The 24,931-nt window shown below is 46.2% G+C and overlaps 1 protein-coding gene across 1 annotated transcript in view; it reads left to right on the top strand.

Moving 5' to 3' along the window:
• The window catches only part of MYLK4 (myosin light chain kinase family member 4), a 75,104-nt gene extending 51,271 nt beyond the window's left edge, over positions 1-23,833 (top strand). Inside the window, exons 4-13 of the mRNA XM_061194772.1 lie at positions 3,605-3,710; positions 7,530-7,623; positions 7,698-7,807; positions 8,699-8,840; positions 12,904-12,974; positions 13,749-13,877; positions 14,525-14,677; positions 17,365-17,443; positions 20,859-20,931; positions 23,804-23,833. Coding sequence (XP_061050755.1) covers positions 3,605-3,710; positions 7,530-7,623; positions 7,698-7,807; positions 8,699-8,840; positions 12,904-12,974; positions 13,749-13,877; positions 14,525-14,677; positions 17,365-17,443; positions 20,859-20,906 — 932 coding nt within the window. The 3' untranslated portion in view covers positions 20,907-20,931; positions 23,804-23,833. The remainder of the gene's footprint in view (positions 1-3,604; positions 3,711-7,529; positions 7,624-7,697; positions 7,808-8,698; positions 8,841-12,903; positions 12,975-13,748; positions 13,878-14,524; positions 14,678-17,364; positions 17,444-20,858; positions 20,932-23,803) is intronic.
• The last annotated feature ends 1,098 nt before the right edge of the window (positions 23,834-24,931 follow it).

Here is a 24,931-nt window from a genome sequence, read left to right as displayed (position 1 = left end):
TGTTCTTGTTCAGAGGAAGTTACATGTTCGTGATGCCCTGTGTCGGGTGAAGTGCTGTTTGAATACCTTTGTTTGATTGGCTTTGGGTCCTACTAGTTACAAACTAGAAATTCTTTGGGGGCCCAGCTGTCAGTCCATTGGTCACGTTTTCTCCTACTTTGCTTCCCCAAAGCTTTTATCTGCCGATAAAGAGAAGCCTGTATAGAGATGCCATTCTGTGAAGCCAAAATTACACCGATCACATGCGTCCTCCATTAAAGCATTGTGTCCTATGGTGGCTTTTAGAGAGATCTTCCCAGAAGAACAATCTGAGAAAGAAACGTTTAATAAAGCTCAACACGAAACAGGCTTAGAAGACCCCTGCCTCTAGTTCAGAGAAGTTTCACCACATTTCATACAGAAAGACCACAGGATGAAATAGAAGATTTTGCTCTAAGAAATTCCACAGAGCCAAGAGAAAGCGAAGACGGGAGAGGCATTTCATGCCCAGAGAGACTGAGCCGACAAGAAAATAATAGCTCTGGGGATGATAAGCAAGGCTCTGCAGATAAAAATGAATGGCCAGTGTTCAAAGAAGAGAAAAATGGGCTTCGTTCTAAGGAAAAGCCTGGTGACCGAGAAGCTAAGGAAAAAGGAGAATCCGAAATTCCAGATGAAACAGTGCTGGAGAAGTGTTCAAATAAAGAGCAGTGTTTTTATAGAACTGACAGTGGTCAATCCTATGAAAGGTAGGGTTTAAAGCATTTGCTTCCACAGCTGACGTTTTCTGCAGATCTATGTGCCGTTGCAATTTAAGTCCATATCGAAGGATAACTGAAGTGACTCTTTAAAGCAGTGGTTTAGAAGCCACTTTCCCAGCTGTGTGGATTTTTCTTGGCCACGTTTTCTTGCCATTATTTTTTCTTCTTCCCTGTGACATTTTCAGGCATTTTATTGTTTTCTAAGTCTTCTACCAAATGATAGATGGATATAATGATTAGTAGTAATCACATCCAGTATTTTTAAAACATCAAGTAAAAGTTTCTTATTTTTAGCAGTATAGAGCACATCCTTCCTAAGATCGATAACTGAACAATAGACGCGCAGGCTCAGTAGTTGTGGCTCACTGGCCCAGCTGCTCCGCGGCATGTGGGATCTTCCCAGACCAGGGCTCGAACCCGTGTCCCCTGCATTGGCAGGAGGATTCTCAACCACTGCACCACCAGGGAAGCCCCACAGTAGGTTTTTGAATGATTCTTCCTCAACCGTGAAGTTTCACATATAAATTCAGGCAATTATATAGCCAACTAAAATGAATTAATCTACGTTATGATGAGCCACAGAATCTGTTTGGAACAAAGAGCATCCCAATTCAAACATCTGTGGTATTTTTTAGGGATTTAAGACATAATTCTTCTTTCTTTCTTTTTTTTTTTGGCCTCCCCGCGCAGCTTGTGGAATTTTAGTTCCCTGACCAGGGACTGAACCCAGGTCCTCAGCAGTGAGAGCATGGAGTCCTAACCACTGGAGCGCCAGGGAATACCCCTTATTTCATTCTTAACTAATGTATTTTGGAAACTAATTGTAGAGAAGTCTAATTTTCCAAGAATTAAATGTAAACACTAATGTTTACTAAGAAAGTCCATCACTGCAGAGATGTTTTTAGTAAGGTCTGGAGCTGTTGGGAAACTTAAATTAGGTCAATTCTTTCACAGTAAAGGCTGACTCTCACTGCTGTTACTATTCAGAGACCATTGCTCCTTTTATTTTGCTTTAACGTGGTCACTTCTATCTTCTTTAAGGAAAGGAAGTGAAAAATGAAGATCAAATTAGTTAGGGAGTCATAAAATGACTGCCTTTGTAAAGGGTCAGTGGACTAACTTGGGGTCACTGTGAGGTTGTTAGGGAGAGTCTCTGGGATGCTGGTCATCTCCACCTGTAACCGTGCTGCTTGGGATGATGGGGGCGCATCCTGCTTCATCTCACCCCAAACACTGACATCGCCAACTCCCCATCATGAAGCTTATGTCCCTGCAGCAAAGCATCATCTTGAGGAAGCTTTAGTGCTCAGAAATTTGGCCATCTGAAAGTTTTCTCCCAGAAACTTTGAGAGCTGTGGCTGGATTTTATTTTCCAGGTGTATCAGCAGCATAAAAGCTATTTTCACATCACGAACCACAGGAAAGTCAGCGACAGGACCTGTTTTGCAGAACTCTGATCCAACAGAGCCCTCAGGCGTCAGTAAGCGGAGAGGGGCGGAGGTGAGCTTGGTCCAGGAGAACAAGAAGAGCAGAATAGATGCGGCAGGTGCAGGTGACAGATGCACATGGAGGACACAGGAAGCCGGAGGCGCCGGGGGGACCAACAAGACAAAGTCCTGGGGTCCCCTGGAGCAAAGACCCCCAGGCAGCAAGATCTGGTGACCCCCCTGGGTAGGAAACGGCTTTTGTTCCAGCCCTTTAAAGCTCCCTAACCTTTCCAGCAAACATTTCTGACTAAATTTCACTTAGCCTAACAGCCTGAAGGAGACGTCATGCCACATTGATGCCATTTGTGTTCATAACTCAATCACTTTTGGGGTTTTTTTTGGTCTAAAGAGACGAATGCCACCAAGAGAATTCTTTCCTACCTTCTTCACTTTTCAGCGTATTTATGGTGTGAAGGGAGAATGCCCCCATCAAATCAATTGCCCAGAGATCTATATTATCTGAATCTTAAAAAATATGAACACTTGGCAAAGTACCTAGCTCAAGATAAGTGCTCAAGAATTACATTTTGAATAAATGTAAATTTTTGAAAGCAAAGTTATTATCTACTCACTTCCCTTTGTACCCTTTGTACCCTTTGTACACATGTAAGAAGCTGCGCGCAGTAGATATTTAAGTAATGAATAAATGGGGAAATGAATAGGTTCACGGCAAGCAAATTTTAACAGCAGTAACCATGGAAAAGTAAAAAGGATACTGGAAGAATATTAGTGAGGAACTATGTATTTTAGAACTGAGCCGGACTGGAGGTTAGATGCTTAGGCTGGAAGGTAGAAAGCGGGAGAAATTTGAGAGCTGTACAATATATACTTCGCCAGTTTTACTGGGTGTTTTATTTCAGCCAGGAAAAATGCATCTGTGTGCCTTAAATGTGCCTTGAATACTGGCTAAAATATTTTGGAAAGTCATATATAGTAATATCAAAACTTTCAATGACATGAAGAAATTTTTCATCTTTTTCTCTGTGCCTTAAAGAAAATAATGGAGTTTATCAGTGGTGCTTTTAAAAAAATGGGTCAAACAGTTTCTGGGGTTTGTGTTCAAATGTCTCCAGTTTGGAAGTATTAGCTGTTTGGACTGTACAGGGCTTGGAGATTTTCAGTGGTTTGACGTTTCTGAAAGCTGCCCTGAGGGAGATAGGTGCCACGGTTCAGAGGCCCTGACACCCTTTCTCAAAGGTGTTGCGCGTCACCTTCATGAGCCATAAATCCTAACATGAAATGAAAACTTACATTCCCTGGATCATTAGAAATAAAATAGGTGGCCCATTGTGTTTTATTATTAAATGAGCACATTTGCACTCAGGCCCAGGCTTGGCCCTCGGGCCGCTTCTCACGTGGCCCTTCTCTCACCTCCAGACGAGGCCCGGGCACCGCCTGCGCCGTTTGATCACCGCATCGTGACAGCCAAGCAGGCCGCGGTCAACAGCTTCTACACCGTGAGCAGAACAGAAGTCTTAGGAGGGTGAGTAGCGCTCAGCTTCAATACTCTCTCGACGAAAGAAGAAAGAAGAGTGCTTTCTAAGAGACAGGTCTTTTTTTGTTGTTTCAATTCTTATAAGTGTTTTTATTTTTATTTTTATTATTTTAGTTTTTGTACTGCTTTTTCATGTTTTAAAATTTTTATTTTATATTGAGGTATAGTTAATTTATAATGTTGTGTTAGTTTCAGGTGTACAGCATAGTGATTCAGTTATACATATACATACATCTATTCTTTCTCAGATTCTTTTCCATTATAGGTTATTACAGAATATTGAGTAGAGTTCCCTGTACTATACAGTGGGTCCTTGTTGCTTATCTGTTTTATATATAGTAGTGTGTACATGTTAATCCCAAACTCCTAATTTATCCTCCCCCCCGCCCCACCTTTCCCCTTTGGTAACCATAAGTTTGTTTTCTATGTCTGCGGGTCTGTTTCTGTTTTGTAAATAAGTTCGTTTGTATCATTTTTTTAGATTCCGCATATAAATGATATCCTATGATAATTTGTCTTTGTCTGACTTACTGCACTTAGTATGACAATCTCTAGGTCCACCCATGTTGCCGCAAATGACATTATTTCATTCTTTTTTATGGCTGAGGAGTATTCCATTGTGTATATGTACCACATCTTCCTCATTCATCTGTCGATGGACACTTAGGTTGCTTCCATGTCTTGGCTATTGTAAATAGTGCCGCTATGAACAAAGAGACGGATCTTGAGAATTTCATAAGTGTTTGCCAGTCTCAACCAGAGAACCGGACACATCATAAGCGAACATTTTAAGAGATGTTAACCATTTCTGAAAATCGTCACTGATGCCGGAGAGGTTGATGTGGTGACTACCCTCCACATTTAACATCTGCTTCACTTCCTGTGCTGTCGTGTCTGGAGTGAGTCCCCAGAAGGTTTAGAAGCTTGAAAACCGAGGAACAGAATGTAGAAATGAGCGAACACTGTATTTCTCATGGCACGTGTTTGTCATTGTTGGTTTCTGTCTGTGCTGTTACCGTATGAGTTACTATTATTACTGTATTTCAGTCGGTTACTTGCCTCCCAGAAGGACTTATTGGCAGGACATTCACATCTCCCTGAAGAAGGAAGAGTCAAGTCTATCGGGGGCGGGTCCATCACTGGGTGAAGTTCCTTCTTCAGTCACAATCACCCTGCAAGATCTAGGAACTTAAGGCTTAAATTATTCAGTTGACTCCCATCAGCATATCCATGTAAAATAGGAAGAGGAAAGCAGAACATTTATACAAATATATAGAAATTTACTTACCAACACAGGGAAAACACGCGTGGCTACTACAGATCGCGTTCCTGCCTGTGGTCCTTGGGGGTGAGGTTGATTTTGCAAAGCCCCTCCCCCCTCTTCCAATCCCATTTACCTTTTGCCCTTTGTTGCGCGGATGTACCTGAACTTCCTCCTCCTCGGCCAGCTGGCTGATCCATTGTGGCGAAGGCCCCTCAAGCCTGTGAGGATGGGCTGGGGGGAAAGGGATACTTGGGTGGCAAGCCAGCGACTGTTTCTCTAAAGGAGAGAAGTTATTTGCAGAAGCGGCTTTGAAACAACCGCCAGGGTTTGCGCGTGCTTCTGGTCGAGGTTTGTCAGTGACTCTTAGAGTTTCCTTCCTGCCCCTTTGGGCAGCGTTGGCTCTTCTTTGTCATCCTGCAGGCAGGACCAGCTGCCCATCACCCCCCGTTCTGGGCTCAGTAAGTAATTTAGAGGAACACAGTCAGATGTGTACGTTTGCCTCAAAACGCAAAGAGGTCATCAGCAGGTGGACCTCCTTCTCAGTAGTAGGAGAGTCAAGATGCAGCAAATCATCCTGTACTTTGGGCAGAGCTATTACACCATGGCAAGGATCCCTGGACCCTGCATGCGGTGTCAGGCCCCTGAATTTTCCTGGGGTTCATCTCCCCCATGGCCTGTAGGGGGATTAGAGTCCCTGCTCACCCCGTTCAGTTAGCATGAGGTTATCAGCCTGGTGGACCAGCAGGGACCCTGTGAGGTCACCTCATCACTCAAGGCTTTGCAGAATAAACCAGGCCAGAGAGACGGACGGGGTAGTCCTAAAGCAAAACAGTGATGTGGCACCACTGCTGGGCCAGGCCGTCCTGGGGGCCGTTGCTAATTAAGACACAAGCCCTTTCGTAATGAACAGCCACATCTGAAGCGCCTGGGGCTGTAGGTTCATGAGCTCCAGGAAAGAGACCATGCCTGGGCCGCTGGGTGGGATTGAAGTCACACTTGGCTGTGCTTACGGACCCATCTGCCTCTGTTCAGGGAGCGTGGCTGAGTCGGGTGGATGCGGTGCCCTCACCCCACTCCCACCCCTTCACTGTTGCAGCAGCCCTCCCCTCTGCTGTGGGCTTCTGGCCACGACGTTGGGGAGCTCTCCTTCCGCTCCTGCATGCGGCCAGCGCTACACAGGCAGGCACGTGGGATCCAGTTATTTCACTAAATCGGGCATCACAGCAAGCAAGTCAAATCTGAAGATTGTTCTTGAGTGTGCATTTCGGTATGTGAGGATATTTGAAAGAAGCTGTCTTAAGAAGTATATTTAGAACTTCCCTGGTGATGCAGTGGTTAAGAATCCGCCTGCCAATGCAGGGGACACGGGTTTGAGCCCTGGTCCGGGAAGATCCCACATGCCGCGGAGCAACGAAGCCCATGCGCCACAACTACCGAGCCTGCGCTCTAGAGCCCACGAGCCACAAGTACCGAGCCCAAGTGCCACAGCTACTGAAGCCCACATGCCTAGATCCCGTGCTCCGCAACAAGAGAAGCCACTGCAGTGAGAAGCCTGCTCGCCACAACTAGAGAAAGCCCGCACGCAGCAACAAAGACCCAACAGATCCAAAAATAAATAAAATAAAAATAAATAAATTTATTTAAAAAAAGAAGTATATTTAAATTTATATCCAAGCTAAACTGTCAAAAAATCTCACAGGTGATTATGTAATATGTATTTTGATTAAATGTGTCTATATGCAATTTTGTTATTACTTCTTACTTATTTATATGCAGTTTCCAAAAGTAATCTGATATGCCTGACCTACAGCCTGTATCACTCATATGCTTATGAAGCCTAGCTTGTTACATTCATATGTATTCGTAAAGATTCTATTTTTTCTATGACGGAAGTTCTCAAATTTTAGGGTGCATATGAACCACCCAAGGGGCGTCGTGAAAGTGCAGCTTCTGGGGCCTCCCCCGGCCTTCCTGCATCAGTAAGGCTGGAGTAGGGCTGGGACATCACCCCCCAGGGAATTCTGATGCCAGTGGCCTGTATCAGAACTTGACGTGTTCTGGGAGATTTTTTTTTTAAAATTAATTAATTAATTAATTAATTAATTTTTCGCTGTGTTGGGTCTTCGTTGCTGTGCGCAGGCTTTCTCTAGTTGCAGTGAGCGGGGCTTCTCATTGTGGTGGCTTCACTTGTTGCGGAGCATGAGCTCTAGGTGCGCAGGCTTCAGTAGTTGTGGCTCGCGGCCTCTAGAGCGCAGGCTCAGTAGTCATGGCGCATGCACTTATTGCTCCACGGCATGTGGGATCCTCCCGGACCAGGGCTCGAACCCGTGTCCGCTGCATTGGCAGGTGGATTTTTAACCACTGTGCGACCAAGGAAGTCCCTGTTCTAGGAGATATTGGCTACAGCACGTGCATAACAGGCTTGCTCATTCAAAGTCAAAAAGTGGGGTGCCGGCCAGCTGTATTGTCCACTGGGCAGTGACTGGAGCAGGGCCCTGGTGGGGACAGACCCTCATGCTGGGCCTCGTCCTCTTCTCCGGCAGGGGGCGCTTCGGCCAGGTTCACAAGTGTGAGGAGAAAGCCACAGGTCTGAAGCTGGCGGCCAAGATCATCAAGACCAGAGGCATGAAGGACAAGGTAAGGGCTGTGCAGTGTGGACCCCACCTGGATGTTGTCCTCACGGCACTAAACCTGCCCTTCCCTCTTCCCAGGATGAAGTGAAGAATGAGATCAATGTCATGAACCAGCTGGACCACGTGAACCTCATCCAGCTCTACGATGCCTTCGAGTCTAAGAACGACATCGTCCTGGTCATGGAGTAGTATGTCCCCCGCCGCTGCCCCAAACCTACACACACAACCAGGGCCCCTTTATACACGGCTGCGGCTCTGTCCTGCCTCGGAGCTGCTGGACCATGCTGGGGCGCCCTGATTCTGACTTGCATGTGTCAGAATCTCATCCACTTTGGGAAGGAAATTACTCAGGAATTGACGTCTCCATGTGAGATTTTGTTGATAAGTAGCAGGATGACAACAGAGGTTTAGCTTTATTTCCAAGCTGTACTGTCAAAACCCCAGCTTAACTCTTGTTCTGGGTAACCTGGAGGAAAGTGAATCTTGAACTGCATCTCACCTTTGACCTAATTGCTAATACAAAGTTCATGTCAAACTCTTATAAGTAGGGCTAAGAAGCTTCTGTTTCAAATTACTTTTATAAAAACGTAGTAAGTGTTTAGTTAGAAAGTGAGTCATTCTGACACTGAATCGGTGTTTGTGATTCACATCATTTCCCCACCCCTAGCCCCCATTTTGGGTTTTGTTTATCACTGTGCAATGGGGATTTTGGATGATAAAATATCCAGCATCAGCCACATAGAAGCATTTTATCACTGAAATCAGTCTAACCTTCCCGTGGTATTTGGAATCCCTCTCCCTGCCTTCTTAGCATCCTCTTCATCCTCCATATGCATTAGGAAACGGCAGAGATGGACCCATCCCAGAGCTGTAGCCACTGGATGAGAGGGCTTTGAGACTTTCCATCTGTGAAAGTGATGGTGGCTCAAATAAGGGCCTTCAACGTAAGAGGCATCTAACTGAGAAGGTAGAGACATAGCTGCCCACACACCTGTTGGAAGGGTCAGAGAGGATCAGACACGAGAAACACGTGCTCATCAAGAGGTCGTGACTCAGGACGCCCCCCTCTTTCCCTGCAGTGTGGATGGAGGGGAGCTCTTCGACCGCATCATTGATGACAACTACAATCTGACCGAGCTTGATACCATCCTGTTCACCAGGCAGATATGTGAGGGGATAAGACACATGCATCAGATGTACATCCTCCACTTAGACCTGAAGGTAGGGTGTGTTTTGCATCATCTGAAATGTAAACCCTTCCCAAACCCTCCCCTCAGTGAGTGGACTTGGATCAGGGGGCGCTGTTGGGTACTGTACACCAGCTCGGGGGATTGATCCTGTCACTAGGTACATATTCAGGAATTTAAAAATCTGGATTCTTAGCCTCATCTCCCCATTCTCAACTTCTCTCACCTCCTAATATGTGCATGTCTCCATCTGTAGGGAACAGCTATTCAGATTCTTGTAACTTGCCTTTGTTAAAGGAATTCACATGGGAGATGGTTTCCACCACCACCACCCCCATCATCGCCACCACCGTCACCATCATCACCACCACCATCACCACCATCATGACCATCACCATCATGGCCACCATCACCACCACCACCACCATCACCATCATCACCACCACCACCATCACCATCATCACCAACACCACCATCACCATCACCACCACCACCATCACCATCATCACCACCACCACCACCACCATCATCACCACCACCACCATCACCATCATCACCAACACCACCATCACCATCACCACCACCACCATCACCATCATCACCACCACCACCACCATAATCACCACCACCATCACCACCACCACCATCACCACCATCACCATCATCACCACCACCACCATCATCATCATTACCACCACTATCACCACCACCACCATCACCATCATCACCACCATCACCACCACCACCATCACCATCATCACCACCACCACCACCATCACCACCACCACCACCACCATCACCACCACCACCATCACCATCACCACCACCACCACCATCACCATCATCACCACCACCATCACCATCATCACCACCATCATGACCATCACCACCACCACCATCACCATCACCACCACCACCATCACCATCATCACCACCACCACCATCACCATCATCACCACCACCACCATCACCATCATCACCACCACCACCATCACCACCACCATCACCATCATCACCACCACCACCACCATCATCACCACCACCACCACCACCATCATCACCACCACCACCACCACCATCACCACCACAACCATCACCATCATCACCACCACAACCATCACCATCATCACCACCACCACCACCACCATCATCACCACCACCACCATCACCATCATCACCACCACAACCATCACCATCATCACCACCACAACCATCACCATCATCACCACCACCACCAACACCACCATCACCATCACCACCACCACCATCACCATCATCACCACCACCACCATCACCATCATCACCACCACCATCACCACCACCACCATCACCATCATCACCACCACCACCACCACCATCACCACCACCACCATCACCATCATCACCACCACCATCACCACCACCACCATCACCATCATCACCACCACCACCACCACCATCACCACCACCACCATCACCACCATCACCACCACCACCATCACCATCATCACCACCACCACCACCATCACCACCACCACCACCATCACCATCATCACCACCACCACCATCACCATCATCACCAACACCACCATCACCATCACCACCACCACCATCACCATCATCACCACCACCACCACCACCATCATCACCACCACCACCATCACCATCATCACCACCACTATCACCACCACCACCATCACCATCATCACCATTATCACCACCACCATCACCACCACCACCACCACCATCATAACCACCACCATCACCATCATCACCATCACCACCACCACCATCACCATCATCACCACCACCACCACCATAGGAAACTGAGGACTTTAGGGATTGTTTTTCTACAGGCATACTAGAGCACAGAGGAGAAATGGCAGAATGGGATACAGGGCAGCCAGAGGGAGGTGCTAAAAGGGCGAGGGGCAGAAGGGTGGCGGGGTGGGGCTGGGCAGCACCCTGGGAGCAGTGGAAAGCCTGTGGCAACAGCGGGGAGCCAAGCCTTCTTTCTCCTCTTATTTAATGAGCCTTTCCTTTTGCTCTCTCTCCCATTATGAAGTCCCTAGGATTGGACTGTGCATAGTTACAACCAGTGAAAGACCAATAACTCCGACCAGCTCTAATTTCGTAAAGTTCATCTTCTTGTGTGGCTCAGTCATTTTCTCATTTCCCTGTTTGCACAGCATGACAGTGAGATAAAATATATATTCTGTATAACATACCATCTACTGCAAGTCATCAGGGATTGCAGAGCTGAATAAATTTAACTTCCTTAAATAGGTTTCCATGGGCCGCTGCTCCTCTAACTTGGCTTCCCTTCCTCTCTTGATTTATGTCCTTTGCCTCTCCCACTCACAGGGCAGGAGGAAGCAATATATAAAATGACAAAGTCAGAGGTTAAAAATCATTTGCAAAGCCCGTGGCTATGAACTGGTTTGATAATGCATATTTTCACGGAGCATTTTCATTGAGTGTAGATATTCTACAAATATCCCTACAGGGGTTTGATTGGCAATTGAAATGAGGACCTGACCTGTCATAAGTCAAACAACTCCATATGTGGCTTCATAATGTTGATTGAGGACTTGCAACGGGCAATTTTAGCTGTGGCTTGTATGTAAAGATCATAATAAAAGCGACAGCTGGATGAATCATTAAGGGTCAGGCATCCCTTTCAGAAAGCTCCTTGGAAGGAAAGGGGCCCAAAGTATTGAATGCTTGTCACTATGTAGGGGAGATTATAGGTGACTTAAGAATGGTCTCCTTTATATATTTTTTGTGTTTTGCAAAACTTGTTCAATGAATATGCTTTAATTTCATAATTAGAAAAAAAATTTAACCTTTTAAAGTGCCCTCAGAGCTGTTTCTTTACATTCTGCATGCAAATATTTTATGTCACGGTGCTCTTTGGCAATTGGACAGCTTTATACATGATTGATCAGTTATTTAAGCATGAGGCCAAATCTTCTTGTATAGCACCGACTTCTCCATAAGTCGCCTTTTCTGATAGACATCTGTTTTAGAGATATTTTAGAAAAAGGCTTCCAAAGACATTATGCCCAACCAAATGGACTATTGATTATCGGCAAGGTGACACTAGGTCATTTCATAAAGTGTTTCTGAGTTTCTGATCTCATTCTAACCTCTTCTCTACCTAGACAGGCAGGGGAGGGACAGCCATGATCCCACCTAAAGGATGGGACATGAATCCTGGGGATTTGGCAACTTGGCTAACCCCCCCTTCCCCCCAGCACTTAGGGAAGAGTTGGGGTTAATTAGAGCTTGGAAGTTTCAGGCAATTCTTTGAAAATTTTATTTCTCTTTTATGGATGACCTTGACTTTAAAACAAATCCCTTATTTTTCCCAGACCTCAGTTTTTCTGTCTTCACAAAGGTAGGCACACTTGTAAGACATTCTGTAAACACTGAGTTGTAATGCTACCTACCTTTCTCCTCCTCACCCTGCGACTGTCCGGTTGGCGGGGCAAAGTCTTTCCAGACTCAAACTCCAAGGGAACACTTAGTCAAGGGTTTTAGGCACTGAGACCAAACTCAGCAAAACTCTGGAATTGCTGAGAAGGAAGCGTGAGCGGGGGTGAGGGAGCCCTCCTTTTACATGTGACTTTCCCACAGGCTGAGCACAAGGGGAGTCTGGAGGTCAGGGCCGTTCTCATTACAGTGCATATTCAGTGTGGCTGGTGAAATGAATCAGGCCATTTCTCCTGGAACTCATAAATCCTCAGGAAAAATATTCCTCCAAGAAGGGGAAATTCATACTTAATAATTTTAGGGGGCAGATGTCAAGGCTGAGACGGCCCCCACCAGTCCGTTTGGAAAGTCCTGAGGCAGTAGGCCTCAGCCTGAACTCAGGCGTGATCGTCGGCGGCAGAGCTGGGGGAGGGATGGGCAGGGCCAGGCGAGCTAGGCAGGGGACCTCCAGCCTTGTCCACCACATAATTAAAGGAGAAAATACCCACGCAGACAAGCCAGCCCCAGAGGGAAAGGCCTGATATGTTTTTCCCGAGCATCGTTGTATTTTTAGTTGTGGTTCAGGGACAATTTGAGTGAAGGATGGTTGTTTTCATTGCTAATGTGTCTCTTTCTCCTGGCAGCCTGAGAACATCCTGTGTGTGAATCGGGATACTAAACAAATAAAAATTATTGACTTTGGATTGGCCAGAAGGTATGTCAATTTGGACATAGGTGTATGAACTGAGTTAGGGAGCATGATGGGTGCTCTTTCTTTGCAAAGAAAAATCTGATCTACCCCTTGGTTTCATATCCCCATTTAAAATTAACCAGAGTTATGTTTCAGCTTTACCTTGCTGGCTTCAGAATTCGAACGTTTAGGAGTTTCCACAGTGCACGCAAGAAAAATATGGAATATTAAAACCTAATACAGTGCAGTTATTAAACTTGAAGACATTAATTCAGGATTTGTAAGAGTTTGTCTTAGTCTTTTATATTTGTTCCATGTGTAAAGAGAATATTTACTTAAAAAAATTAATAGTGTGAGCAAGATTGCAAAGGGTTCTGGCACAGATAAGCTTCTTAAGGGAGCAAAGACTTTGCATGGACCTCAGCGCATTAGTGAAAATGTTAAATGGTCGTAAATTACCGCATCTTCTTTATTCATTAAAACAGGCTCGTTCAAGCCATCAACACGTCACAGTCTGTATCACTGCTCCTTTTGTCGTGTTCCATAATTTGTGCTCGAAATTATTCCAAGTGGCTTTTCTCACAATAATTTCAGATTATTAAGGCTTTCTAGTGGGAAGCTTCTTTACAAGTTTTGGACACCATCTCTTCAATATGTGATTTCCTTTAGCGTCTCTTTATTTTAAATTTGCTGTGTGGCTGCAGTTCTTTTGCTAGTAGACTGCATCCTTTCCATTTCCGTGCTTTTTGACTTTTGATTGACCCTCTCCATTCCCCTGCATTGTCTCCTAAATTTCAGATACAAACCCAGAGAGAAGCTGAAGGTGAACTTCGGAACTCCAGAATTCCTCGCCCCTGAAGTTGTGAACTATGATTTTGTTTCCTTTTCCACGGACATGTGGAGCGTGGGAGTCATCACTTACATGCTGTAAGTGGACCCCCAGCCCCTCTGACGCTTGTTCTCAATCGCCCCGCATATTCTATTTGCTATTTTGAATAAAAACCCTAATTTAGGTCTTTCGAAAATAAATAAGTCTGTTCCATAGTCAGATACTTCCTAGGTTCTGTTGACTCCCGTGGGTGAAAGGAGTCAACTCTTTCCCTGTACATCCCCTGGAAAAGTAAAAGGATGTCTTCTTCATTCATCACCCTAACCCTAGGACAACACCTAGTGCCCCCAAAGAAGTTAGAAAAAAACAACCGCTCCCAAACTTGTGTCCTGATCCCTGAAATGACTGAGTAGCCTTACTCTTCAGAAGTGGCGTTCCTGGCAGTTGCCGTCTGCGGATGTGACAGCACTTTGCTAGCTGTAAAGTGCTTTAAAAAGGCAGTTTTACTGTTCTCTGAGATTCATATCTGAGGGTAGCTGCCGCCTTCATTGTGACCTTGTTTAAGTTAGGAGTTGGGTGGGAGACATAGCATTTTCTCGATTGCAAAAACATATTATAAAATTATGCTTAATTCTTGGTGATTTGCCTTCTTTCAATTTTAAAGGACAGAACCAAGAAGGCAACTTATCTGTACAAGGTTTGAAGGTGTTTAAAGACTACTCACCCCGGACGCCGTGTCTTACAGACTCAGCGGTTTGTCCCCCTTCCTGGGAGATAACGACGCCGAGACCCTGAACAACATCCTGGCCTGCAGGTGGGATCTGGAGGATGAAGGATTTCAGGACATCTCGGAGGAGGCCCGGGGGTTCATCTCCAAGCTTCTGATCAAGGAGAAGAGGTGATCACATCCACTCCGTGTTCAGGAAGAAGTAGGGGTAACAGAGAGGCGTGCTCCACCAGGGTTGTGAGAACTCATGTCAGAGAACTACCACCCCCTCAGTGACATCTGTGATGCACCTGCAGAGTCGTAGTTAGAATGAGTTTGATGCTCTTGACCCAGTTTCCTGAGATCTGGGACTGCCATGGTCACGAGGCTTGAATGGGGCTGCAAAAACCCATCCTTCTGCCTTTTCCAACAAGGCAGTTAGGGTCTCTTGCTGGACCTCTGTGCACTCACCCTCAAAATGAAGGGTTTGGGACAAGTTATTCCCATGATCCCTTTCACATCTACGAGGCATATGTGGCTCCATGTAGGTGAACACTTGACGATCATTTCATTTGAGAGCCTGCTATGGACCAGACTGTGCCAACTGCTTTACAGACGTTATCTCTTTAACCCCACCCAGCTCCATGGGTGGAAATTATCAATAATATTCTATGCATGAGACTCCAAGATCATACGGCTAGTTAAGTGGCAGAACCGATAATCAACGCAAGGCCGTGCACTTAACTGTTATGTATTACATGGACTTCTATTTGTCTGCCCTGCTAAAATCACATAATTCAAAATTCAGTGGATGAAGAGTAGTGATACTGAAATATAGGGGCTTGCATTTTAGAACCATGGGGGTGATGGGGGTCAGGGAACGGCAGGGGTAACGGGTCTGGTGCAGAGCCTGACATACTCCTTCATGCGGCACTTCACTGACTATCTCCAAGCTGCCAGGAAATATGTCTGGGGCTTTGAGAACAGATGTATAAAGCCCAGTCCCTGCCTTTAATTAAGTCACGAGCTAATAGAAGACACGGGTATATTTTAAAAGAGGCAGTGAAATGTGGTTAACATTTATTAAAGATGGAGTGTATTGACACGGGCCAGAACTGAGCCTGAAAGGTGAGGAGGGCTTAGCCCAGCTGGAGTGTCAATCGGAGAGCTCTTTAGAGCCAAGAAAGATAAGGAAAGACAGCATCACTGTCTGTATATTGTACCAGCATCGCTGATGATGTAACCAGCATCACTGTCTGTACATTGCTGAATGCCAGCAGAGAACAGATGCAAAATGTCATCTCCGTCAAATCTTTGGAGGCTGAGAAATCCACACTTACTGAGAACCTATGTTACACACGTGCTCTTATGTGTCAGCTGGTTTAATCCTCCAGCTGATCCTGTGGCATGTGGATGCTGTCACAGTTACTTTACAGATGAGGGAGCTGAGGCTCAGAGCAGGGAAGCAGCCGCCCAGCTGGCTCAGGGGCTCCAGCACCCTGGCTCTGCCCACCCTCAGTCTGAGGGCTTTGTTCTTTACCTAAAGAGCAACAATTGCGTGTTTGGGCAGAAAAACAACTGGCTAAGCATTCAAGTCAGTGCATGAATGAAACCAAGGCCAATGCCAACCATTACTACCATAGAATAAATTTCTGGGCTACAAAAGTAAACTTGGAATTGTATTAAATATTTAATTATTAGTACAATGTTATAGTTAACTTTTTAATAGTCAGCTCTTAAAAGTTTGACACTGGAGTGCAGGAATAATTTTTTAGCACGGTCAGCTGTTGGAATGCTTCTGGGGTCCAACACGGAAAATTTATGGTAGTCAACAGAATAACTCTTCCAACTGAAGTTGGTGGAGGTCCAGAGTTTTTTTTTTTAAATTATATCTATTTATTTAGGGTCCTACTGGCGATGTTGTCACCAAGTTATCCTTCATTGACTAAAGTAAAGACTTTTCTCCTCTTCTTCTTTTTAATTGAAGTGTAGTTAATTTATAATGCTGTGTTAGTTTCAAGTGTACAGCAAAGTGATTCAGTTGTATATATATATTCTTTTTCAGATTCTTTTCCATTACATCCTCTTCTTATACTTAAATATTTGGTGTCTAATGAAGCAATTTTATTGAAGCAATTCTATAGACTGAACTTCATGACTGCTTGAAACTACTTTCTTGATACTGTTTCAGAAGTAGACTTCAGATTATTGCACTCACTCATAATTTTTTAGCTTGAAAGGTTATTTTGTTTAATGTGATAAACATTAGCACACAAGACAGGTTTACAAAGCTTAAAATTATGATATATAATCTTTATGATTCTTCCTCATATATTTTTTAATTGTATAAACCTTTGTTGGCTCAAGAATTTCTAATATACTCTCTCTCAATACTTACATTGACGTTCCATCTATTTCTCCATTTATTTGACTCTCAAAACTTCTTAATTCAAACATTAGCAATACATATTATTCAAAAGTTTTGACACATAAATTGCTTTTGCAATCATCAAGAATCATAGTAGAATTTTGTCTTATATTAATAAATATATGTTTATTCTTCAACTGACTGATAGAAGTTCAATTTATGAAGCTCACACATTCCATCAAGAATGGTTACTTCTATTTGAAGATAAATGTTCAGTTATTAACAAGAATTCTGAATTATTTGCCTTGCTTGTCTTTGACATTCGGCCATCTGGTCTCCCAAAGGCAATGGTCAGAGCCGAGGTCTCTTTTGCCGTGTTTGGAGCCTGGAACCAGGCCAGCCCTAGACTATTATGTGAGAGGGAGATACATTTCTATCTCGTTTAGAGCCTTGGGTGGAAGGGGAGGATCCAAATGCAGGGGATACAATAACCCCCTGCATTTCCCTTTAGTTGGAGAATAAGTGCAAGTGAAGCTCTCAAGCACCCTTGGCTGTCGGATCACAAGCTCCACTCCAGGCTCAGCGCACAGGTAACCGTGGCTCCTGGTTTTCCCTCTTTTCTAGTCGGCTTCAACCTTCTGATGATCAGATGCTAGAGGCACCTTAGCCTTGAGTGAAGTTCTTTCTAATTAATTTCTCTTGGGCTTCAAATCTTGGGCTAAAGTGTTAAATTGCTTAAAAAGCGTTTATTGAGCAATTTATGTTTTTAATGAATGCTAATTACATTGTTTAGTAGAGAATTATTTTCAGCAGAACTATTTATTACATTTATTATTTAACTACTGTATCCATTACAAAGTGAATTGTATCCCTGTAACTGTGCCCACGCACACATATAGCCTAGGGTATATAAACATGTAAAGCTTTGGAGAACACATGTTAATGTACATTCAAGGTAAATATTCTCCTTAAAACACAACTCAGAATTCTAACTTCTGTGCTTACCTGGTTTAGTCTGCTTTGGGTGCCAAAAACCTGTAATATTCAGCTTGGTCAAGAGATTAATACAAGTACGTGTGAAGGAGACTCTTATTACCAAAGACTAAATGAAGGTGCCTGGAGTGTACGTTCAGAGTAACTGAGCAGTGCCCTGTGAGCGCTTCTTGAATGGAGTCCCCGTTGGCTCTCTTTGCCTGAATTACTGTTGACACCCCAACTTCCTCGTCTGCCTCTTCAGCACAGATTCCCTTCCTAAGCTTCAGATCTGAAGGGTGCGCTGGGCATTTCCATGTGGATGTTCTCAGCCCTAAACGAAACTCACCCCGCCCCGCCCCGACCTCACCTCATTCTCAACCATCCTCCCAGAGCGGCACCTCCCCCGAATGGCCTCAACTGGACCCCAGAGCATCTCTTTGCTTCTTCCTCTCCCTCAATCCCCTCATCTCATCTGTAGTTTATCTCCAAGTTTCTATACATGATTTTCCCCAATTATTTCTGGAATCTGTACAATCCTCTCCATCCGAGTAGTTATCTTGCCCGGGACGCCTGTCACCTGAATTACTAGCACAGCCCCCTTCAGACCATCTCCATCCAAATACTGTGGAATACACCAATAACACAGAAGCAGATGTATAACGTTTCAGTAACTTTGCTGAATATGCAGGGTGGTCAACGGGGCAAGAACACAGAGAGGCAATGAGCACCCTTTGCCGTCAGGCCTCCCTGGAGATGCAGGCCTGGCGCGAGTAGCAGTTGGGACGGCTGCTGTCGCGTCCTGGTGCCGGGTGTGTCTGATACGCTCTCCTTTCCTCCACCTCTGCTCCTGCACCTCCTGGGGCTTTGGATTGGAGCTTTTCCACTGACCAAAACGCTGGGATGACTATGCCCCTGGTACTCATTTTTTCCACATCCAGTTTTTATTGAAATTAACTTCACTTCTAAATTCAGCATCAGTAGTAAGTTTTATTTGTGTCTGAATATACCTTTCCTTGATAATTGGTACTGATGTCAAGTAAAAATAGGCTTCTTCCCTCGTAGGTACCTCACCCAGACTGCATAAGCTGCTTATTAGGGTTACCAACCTATTCTGGGCCAATTTTCCACCGATGTATTTTTATCCTAGCTTATTGGTGTCCAAATACACTTTGACGTGGTCGACAATATGGAAACCGCAGCAGATAATTAATGACATTATACAGTTTAAAAGTGTTTAAAAATATTTTTTAAACCATATAATGACAACAACAACAAAAATCACCTTTTTGTTATTCTATCCAACTGCTGGTACCTAAGGTGAATAGATATTTCAAGAACGGTGAGGATTTTTAAAAAATTCCATTGTATAAATCCAGTTAGTTTCCATGGAAGTTATAATTATACAGTGCTGTGCCAGGCACCGTTCTAACTGCTTTATGAAAATTAGCTCATTTGGCCCTCAGGCCAAGCCTCCGAAACGGGCGCTGTTGCCATCCCCGTTATGTGGATGAGGCCGCTGAGGACCGGGTTATGGACCCATCCAGCATCCCATGGCCGGCAGCAGGCTCGGGAGTCGGACGAGGGTCCCCACTCCGCCATCCTGCTGTGACAATTCCGGAACCATCCTTGTAGGACATCGTTGGTGTTACTGAAGGCCAGCACTCAAGCTTAATATAGTTTATTTTTCAGTGAAATATTGAGACTAATTTTTCCCAGAAGATTCATTTCTGGAATAATCTTGGTTCTGTGTTCTACAGAATCAGAATTCAACTCTATGTTGAAAACTTAACTCTTACCCAAACTATTTAAATCTAAATTCTATTTTTAAAACTTTTCTTAATAAACTTTTATCCCTTTTAATTATTTTGTGCTTAAAAACACTTCCTGTTTCTGAACCGCTGAGCGTGACTGTGGTCAATGAATTTAGGAAGGATTTTCCTTCTTAGACGCCGAGGCCCTGAAGTTCTCTGCCTTCTCTGTTACGCTTACAAGGCTGAGGTTCTCACCTTTCCTCTGTGTCACCATCCACATGTGACCCATCTTCCATCAGAAACAGCTCTCACCTGGGACGGAGCAGAGCCTCACTGCAAATCTGTGAGAACTTAGCAAGCACCTCCTGTATTCCGTGCTTTGTGGCCAGAGGAAGGAAAACTGAACAAAGGCGACATGACTCTTTCCTCCCAGAGCTAATGACCTTCCACCTTTCCCTCCCGCCCCCGTGCACCTGCCTCAGCTCACGCCCTTCTTCCCATTTAGTGAGCTAATAAGATAACGTTCGAGCTGATATTCAACCTCCGCCCACTCTCTTCTCTAATTCACCAAATCATCATTTCATTAATTACAGCTCTGATTATATGATTCCCTGATCAAAAAAATCTTCCAGTCTTTCCCCTCGTGCACCATGAACACCCACACCCAGCAGTTCGGGCCCCAATGCGTCCCAATGTCGGGTTCCCAGCCCTATCCCCACGGCTCCTTCCAGATCAGCCCAAATCCCAGCCAGTTTCTGAGGCCCACTTTCACTGCCACCTCCTCCAGGATGGCCTTCTCAAGCCCCAAACTGGGGACACTCTCTCTGTCCTCGCGAGACTCTGCCCCGGCACTTAAATCTTTTCAGCTGGATTTGAGAACGTCTGGAAAAAGCAGTGTCTGTGTCTGACTCATGCTTTGGTCAGTCTGTCTTGACTCTTGTGCTTTGTCGAAGTGAGCAGTTGTTGACATGAGTTTTGACAAAACACACACGTGTAAAAGTCAAGTGTCATGGGGTACAAAGCTCTTTGTCCGTGACTCTGAGGGGAGGGTGGTGATGATGGAGCTTTCGGGGAGAGTGGGGACACCCTTGAGCTGGACTCTGGGGCCGGTTGGTGCGTCTGTAAGAGGCCATCAGCCGTTCAGCCTCCAGGGACGTCTCTGCAAGGGCAGGACATGCCCGGTGACAAGTCATTGCCTCTTCAAGTGTTGTCAGATCTCAAGTCAGGAGCTGATGAAAGGTTCTAATCCTTCTCGAAACTCTCTTCTTGGTTTTCCTAGAAGAGGAAGAATTGCTGCTCTGATGCCCAGGACCTGGTGGCCAAATAGTCCCTGGAGGGCACCCTCTTGAAAGGTTGGTCTCGGGCCTTTTCCTGAAGAGGCGTTTGAGCCTAGAGAGGGGAGGGGAGAGAAGGGCCATCTGACTGTGTGGGAAGCAGAGCAGCGTTTCCTCTGGGGGGGCCCTGAAACCGGGCTGCTGTGTTTGCACCCCGTCTGCCATTTTCTAGTGCAGAAACCTCCGGTTCCAGATTTGTGGTCCAGAAATAGTCTCACTTCCTGTGCTTGTTGAGCGGCTCCAATGAGATCACCCAAGCAAAGCCCGGAGACCAGGGTCTGGCACACAGTAGGTGCTCAGGAAGTAACACCTGCACAGAAACGGTCCATGGGAGTCTTTGCAACAACTGTGTGAGATCAGGGGAAATAATACCTTCTTTGTAGAGATGGGAAAACCTAGGATTAACCCCCCAAGACCACGCCCCTAGTCAATGGTAGAGCGAGATCCTACCCTAAAGCTCACGCTTCTTTTCCCCCATGAGCTGCCTCCGGGTCTGGACTCACTCTGGGACCCCAAGGAATGACCTCTTCTTACAAAGCCTCTGCCCTGCTTAGAATCTTGTCAGAATTATTCAGAGAGAGGGTTTTACATGTGAATATCTTCTGTTACATCAATAAATGGCCTGATTTATGGCCTATAGGAGAGGCCTAGGGAAGTGTACTTATTACAGAGGACTTTTAGAAATCCCAGCATTTGCATCCGGTGCGGGGGACATTCACCCCCCAGCCAGCCAGCTCCCTCGTCTCGGGCAGCAGGTCCACGGCCGGCTGTGCAGCTCGGCTTCACCAACTCTGCTGGACTCGTGCCTCGTGAGGCTGCTTTCTTGCTGCCCACTCACCTTAATCTCTTATTCTGATTCATATTTACTCTGGTCCTGAGGGGTTTTTTTGTCTGTTTGACTGTATATACTCTTGTAAGCTGCCTTGAATCTGTTGTAGAGTAAGATCAGGTAGAACAGCAATAATTCAGTAACTCATCATCAAAGTGACGGACCCGCATTAGGCGAGCATTCAGCCTTTGGTACGAACAGCAATAGTTCAGTAACTCTTCATCAAAGTGACGGACCCGCATTAGGCGAGCATTCAGCCTTTGGTACGAACAGCAATAGTTCAGTAGCTCGTCATCAAAGTGACGGACCCGGATTAGGCAGGCATTCAGCCTTTGGTACGAACAGCAATAATTCAGTAGCTCGTCATCAAAGTCACGGACCCGCACTAGGCGAGCATTCAGCCTTTGGTACGAACAGCAATAGTTCAGTAACTCGTCATCAAAGTCACGGACCCGCATTCAGCCTTTGGTACGAGGGTCACTTACTGAGGAATCTGTCACTTATTTGGAGCTTGATGAGCAGTGAACAGGGAGGCTTTGCTTTCTACGTACAAAGGCCGTTCTTGTCTGTCCAAAATAGCAAGGACTGAGAGTTTGGGAACTGGAGGAAGTAGTTTTGTGTCTGGCGACAGTGTGGAGAAGGAGGGCGCTCCGTGCCCCGGGGCCTGGGACGCGGTACAGCCCGGCCTCGCCGGGAGCCGGGAGCCCTGGCGTCCGCAGACAGCTGGGCCTGGTCGGTCCTTCTCTCTCCCCCCCCATCCCTCCCAGAGGCAGCTTCGTCCCCAGTGACCACAAACCCCAAGGGCTGACCACAAACCAGCTTCCCACCATAAGCACTGGGGTGACTCTGGAGGCCTGGAGGGAAGGAATTCAGTGGGGGACAGCGAGGCAGGCCTGTTGCCAGGGTCTGGGGGGGAAGGATGAGGGGAAAAGGTGGCGGGAGATGGCTGAGTCCTTCCAAGGAGGCTGGCCCTTAAGCCCAAGGCGATGGAGGGTGGCAGGGGCCGGGCACTGCCAGGCATGCGGAGGACAAAGACAGAAGCGTTGGTCTGGTCACCCTGGCACAGAGAGACGGCATCTTTGCTGGAGATGCTCAGGGAGACCTCGCCAAACTTGGCCGTGTCCGCCTGGCGCCAGCCACTCGGGCTGGCCGGCTTCCTTTCCCGGCCCCCCAATCCCTCCAGGGGCCACACAAGCCCACCCGTTACCACTGCATGTCCGCGCCATGTGGGTGCTTCCTGGCTGACTTTCTCACTGTTTTTTCTTTTTCAAATGAAGATGTAAGCTTCAGATATTTACTCTGGGAGCAGACTCCTTTGACAAGAGTGCTGTGCTAGAAAAGTAGATCACTCTTCACACTCCTTCCTGCCAGGCTAAGACAGGGCTTTCGGCAAGACACAATACGAGTAAAACCAATTCTGAGATAATATTGATTTCTAAAATCTAGTGGCTGAAGGTGATTCCTGCGGGAAAAGAACGGCTCCCAGGCCTTATGGTAAGGCCTAATCCGCAATGTAAATTGAGGCATAGGAATCTCCTGCAGTTGGTTAGAGGTTTCTGGATGGGTTGAGGAAACGCACTAAAAATCAACCAGGTGGCGTTTTCGTTTCTCGTTTCCATGGCTCTTTGCCAGGCCGTGAGACATGCCCTGGGGACACGCCCTCAGATCTATAGGAATGACGTATCGATAGATGCGGCCCTGGGTCACATGTGGTCGTAAAGCACGTGGGAAGATTCCCACGCGCATCCCAGCCTCACTTTGAAGCGGGTCAAGCTGGCAGCAGCTTTGGAGCTGGCTGTGCTTCAGGTGAAACAAAGAGGTCTTGTCCTTCGACATGACAAATAGTATTAAAATAGCTTGCATAAACTAAAACAACAACAACAGAGAAAAACCACCCAGCTCTGGTAAGCAGTGGGGTCCTTCAAGGGGTTTCTTTTTTTTCCTCACAGACACACACATTATAAAAAGTCATCTGTGGTTTTCCTAAGGGGCACAACCAACTAATTACAATTTTAAAAGCCCTGCTGAATTAACAAGAGTCATATTTTGTTTGCTTTGCAGGAAAACTGCTGCGGTTGCTGCTGCTTGGAGAAGATTTTTGGAAAAATCAGCAGTTCTGATGTCTTGACCCCTAAGGAGACTGGTGGCTCTGGGGGAGGGGAAGCCGCCACACTCAGAGAACTCTGAGTACCTCTGCCAGGCTCGCGGGGCCGGGGGCACCCAGAGCTGCGGCCCAGGGGGCAGGCAAGCCTGCACCCCGCCTCACAGCCCACTCCCTGCAGCAGTGCACACCCCAGAAGACGTTTCCCTGCCATCCTGAGCTTTAGAACTTTCGATCTCAGTCACTGGGGCACGGGGTGCATTATTTCTGCAATTTCTCAGATCCCTAGAGCAATCATACTGGAGATTTAGTTGAGATTTTAAAACATGTTGGATGCAGAGGTTAACTATTATATATAGGATGAATAAACAACAAGGTCCTACTGTAGAGCACAGGGAACTACATTCAATAACCTGTGATAAACCATAACAGAAAAGAATAAGAAAAAGAATGTATGTGTATGTAAAAAAAAAAAAACATGTTGGATACATTTAGAGGGAGAATTGCCTTTCAAAGCAGTGAGTACGGCGCCAGAAAAAATTCTAAGTCTGGTGCACCTTTGACCACTTAGTTTCTCAGACTCTATTACTTGGCTTTGGTCTGAAATCAGGTGAATCCAGTTGATAAGTAACTTGCTTTCTGGAACATAAGCTTTCTTTGAATTCTGAGGCAAGAAGCATCAGACATTCTATCTTCATTTATTCTGAAATCCCCTCCAGGAGCAGCAGTGTCTTCTAAGCAGCAGATCTACTTCCAAGCGAGGCACGTGTGTTGTCACCCTGCACCCCGCGCTCTTCCGAGGGAAACTTCATCCACATGGAGCACACTGGCTTTGAGAGATGGTGTATGGTTAGTCTTTACAATCAGGACCTTTGGAATAATGTTAACAGTCCCAAGAGCGTCCCTCAACGTGCCTGCAACGAGAAGAGATGGGTCTGGTGGGTCCTGAGGGGGACGGTGCCGTGTTTCCTGTCAAAGTGACCCAGGTAAATGCCAGCCCGTGTGAGGACCAGTGACCTCACCCACGTGGCGTCTCTGTGGCTCAGCCCCGTGCAGGGAGCCTTGGACACTGAAGGCCAGGGGCACCT

The sequence above is a fragment of the Eubalaena glacialis genome, chromosome 7, assembly GCF_028564815.1.
Source record: "Eubalaena glacialis isolate mEubGla1 chromosome 7, mEubGla1.1.hap2.+ XY, whole genome shotgun sequence".
In the NCBI taxonomy this organism is placed as follows: Eukaryota; Metazoa; Chordata; class Mammalia; order Artiodactyla; family Balaenidae; genus Eubalaena; species Eubalaena glacialis.
This window is presented reverse-complemented; position numbering and strand designations above follow the sequence as displayed.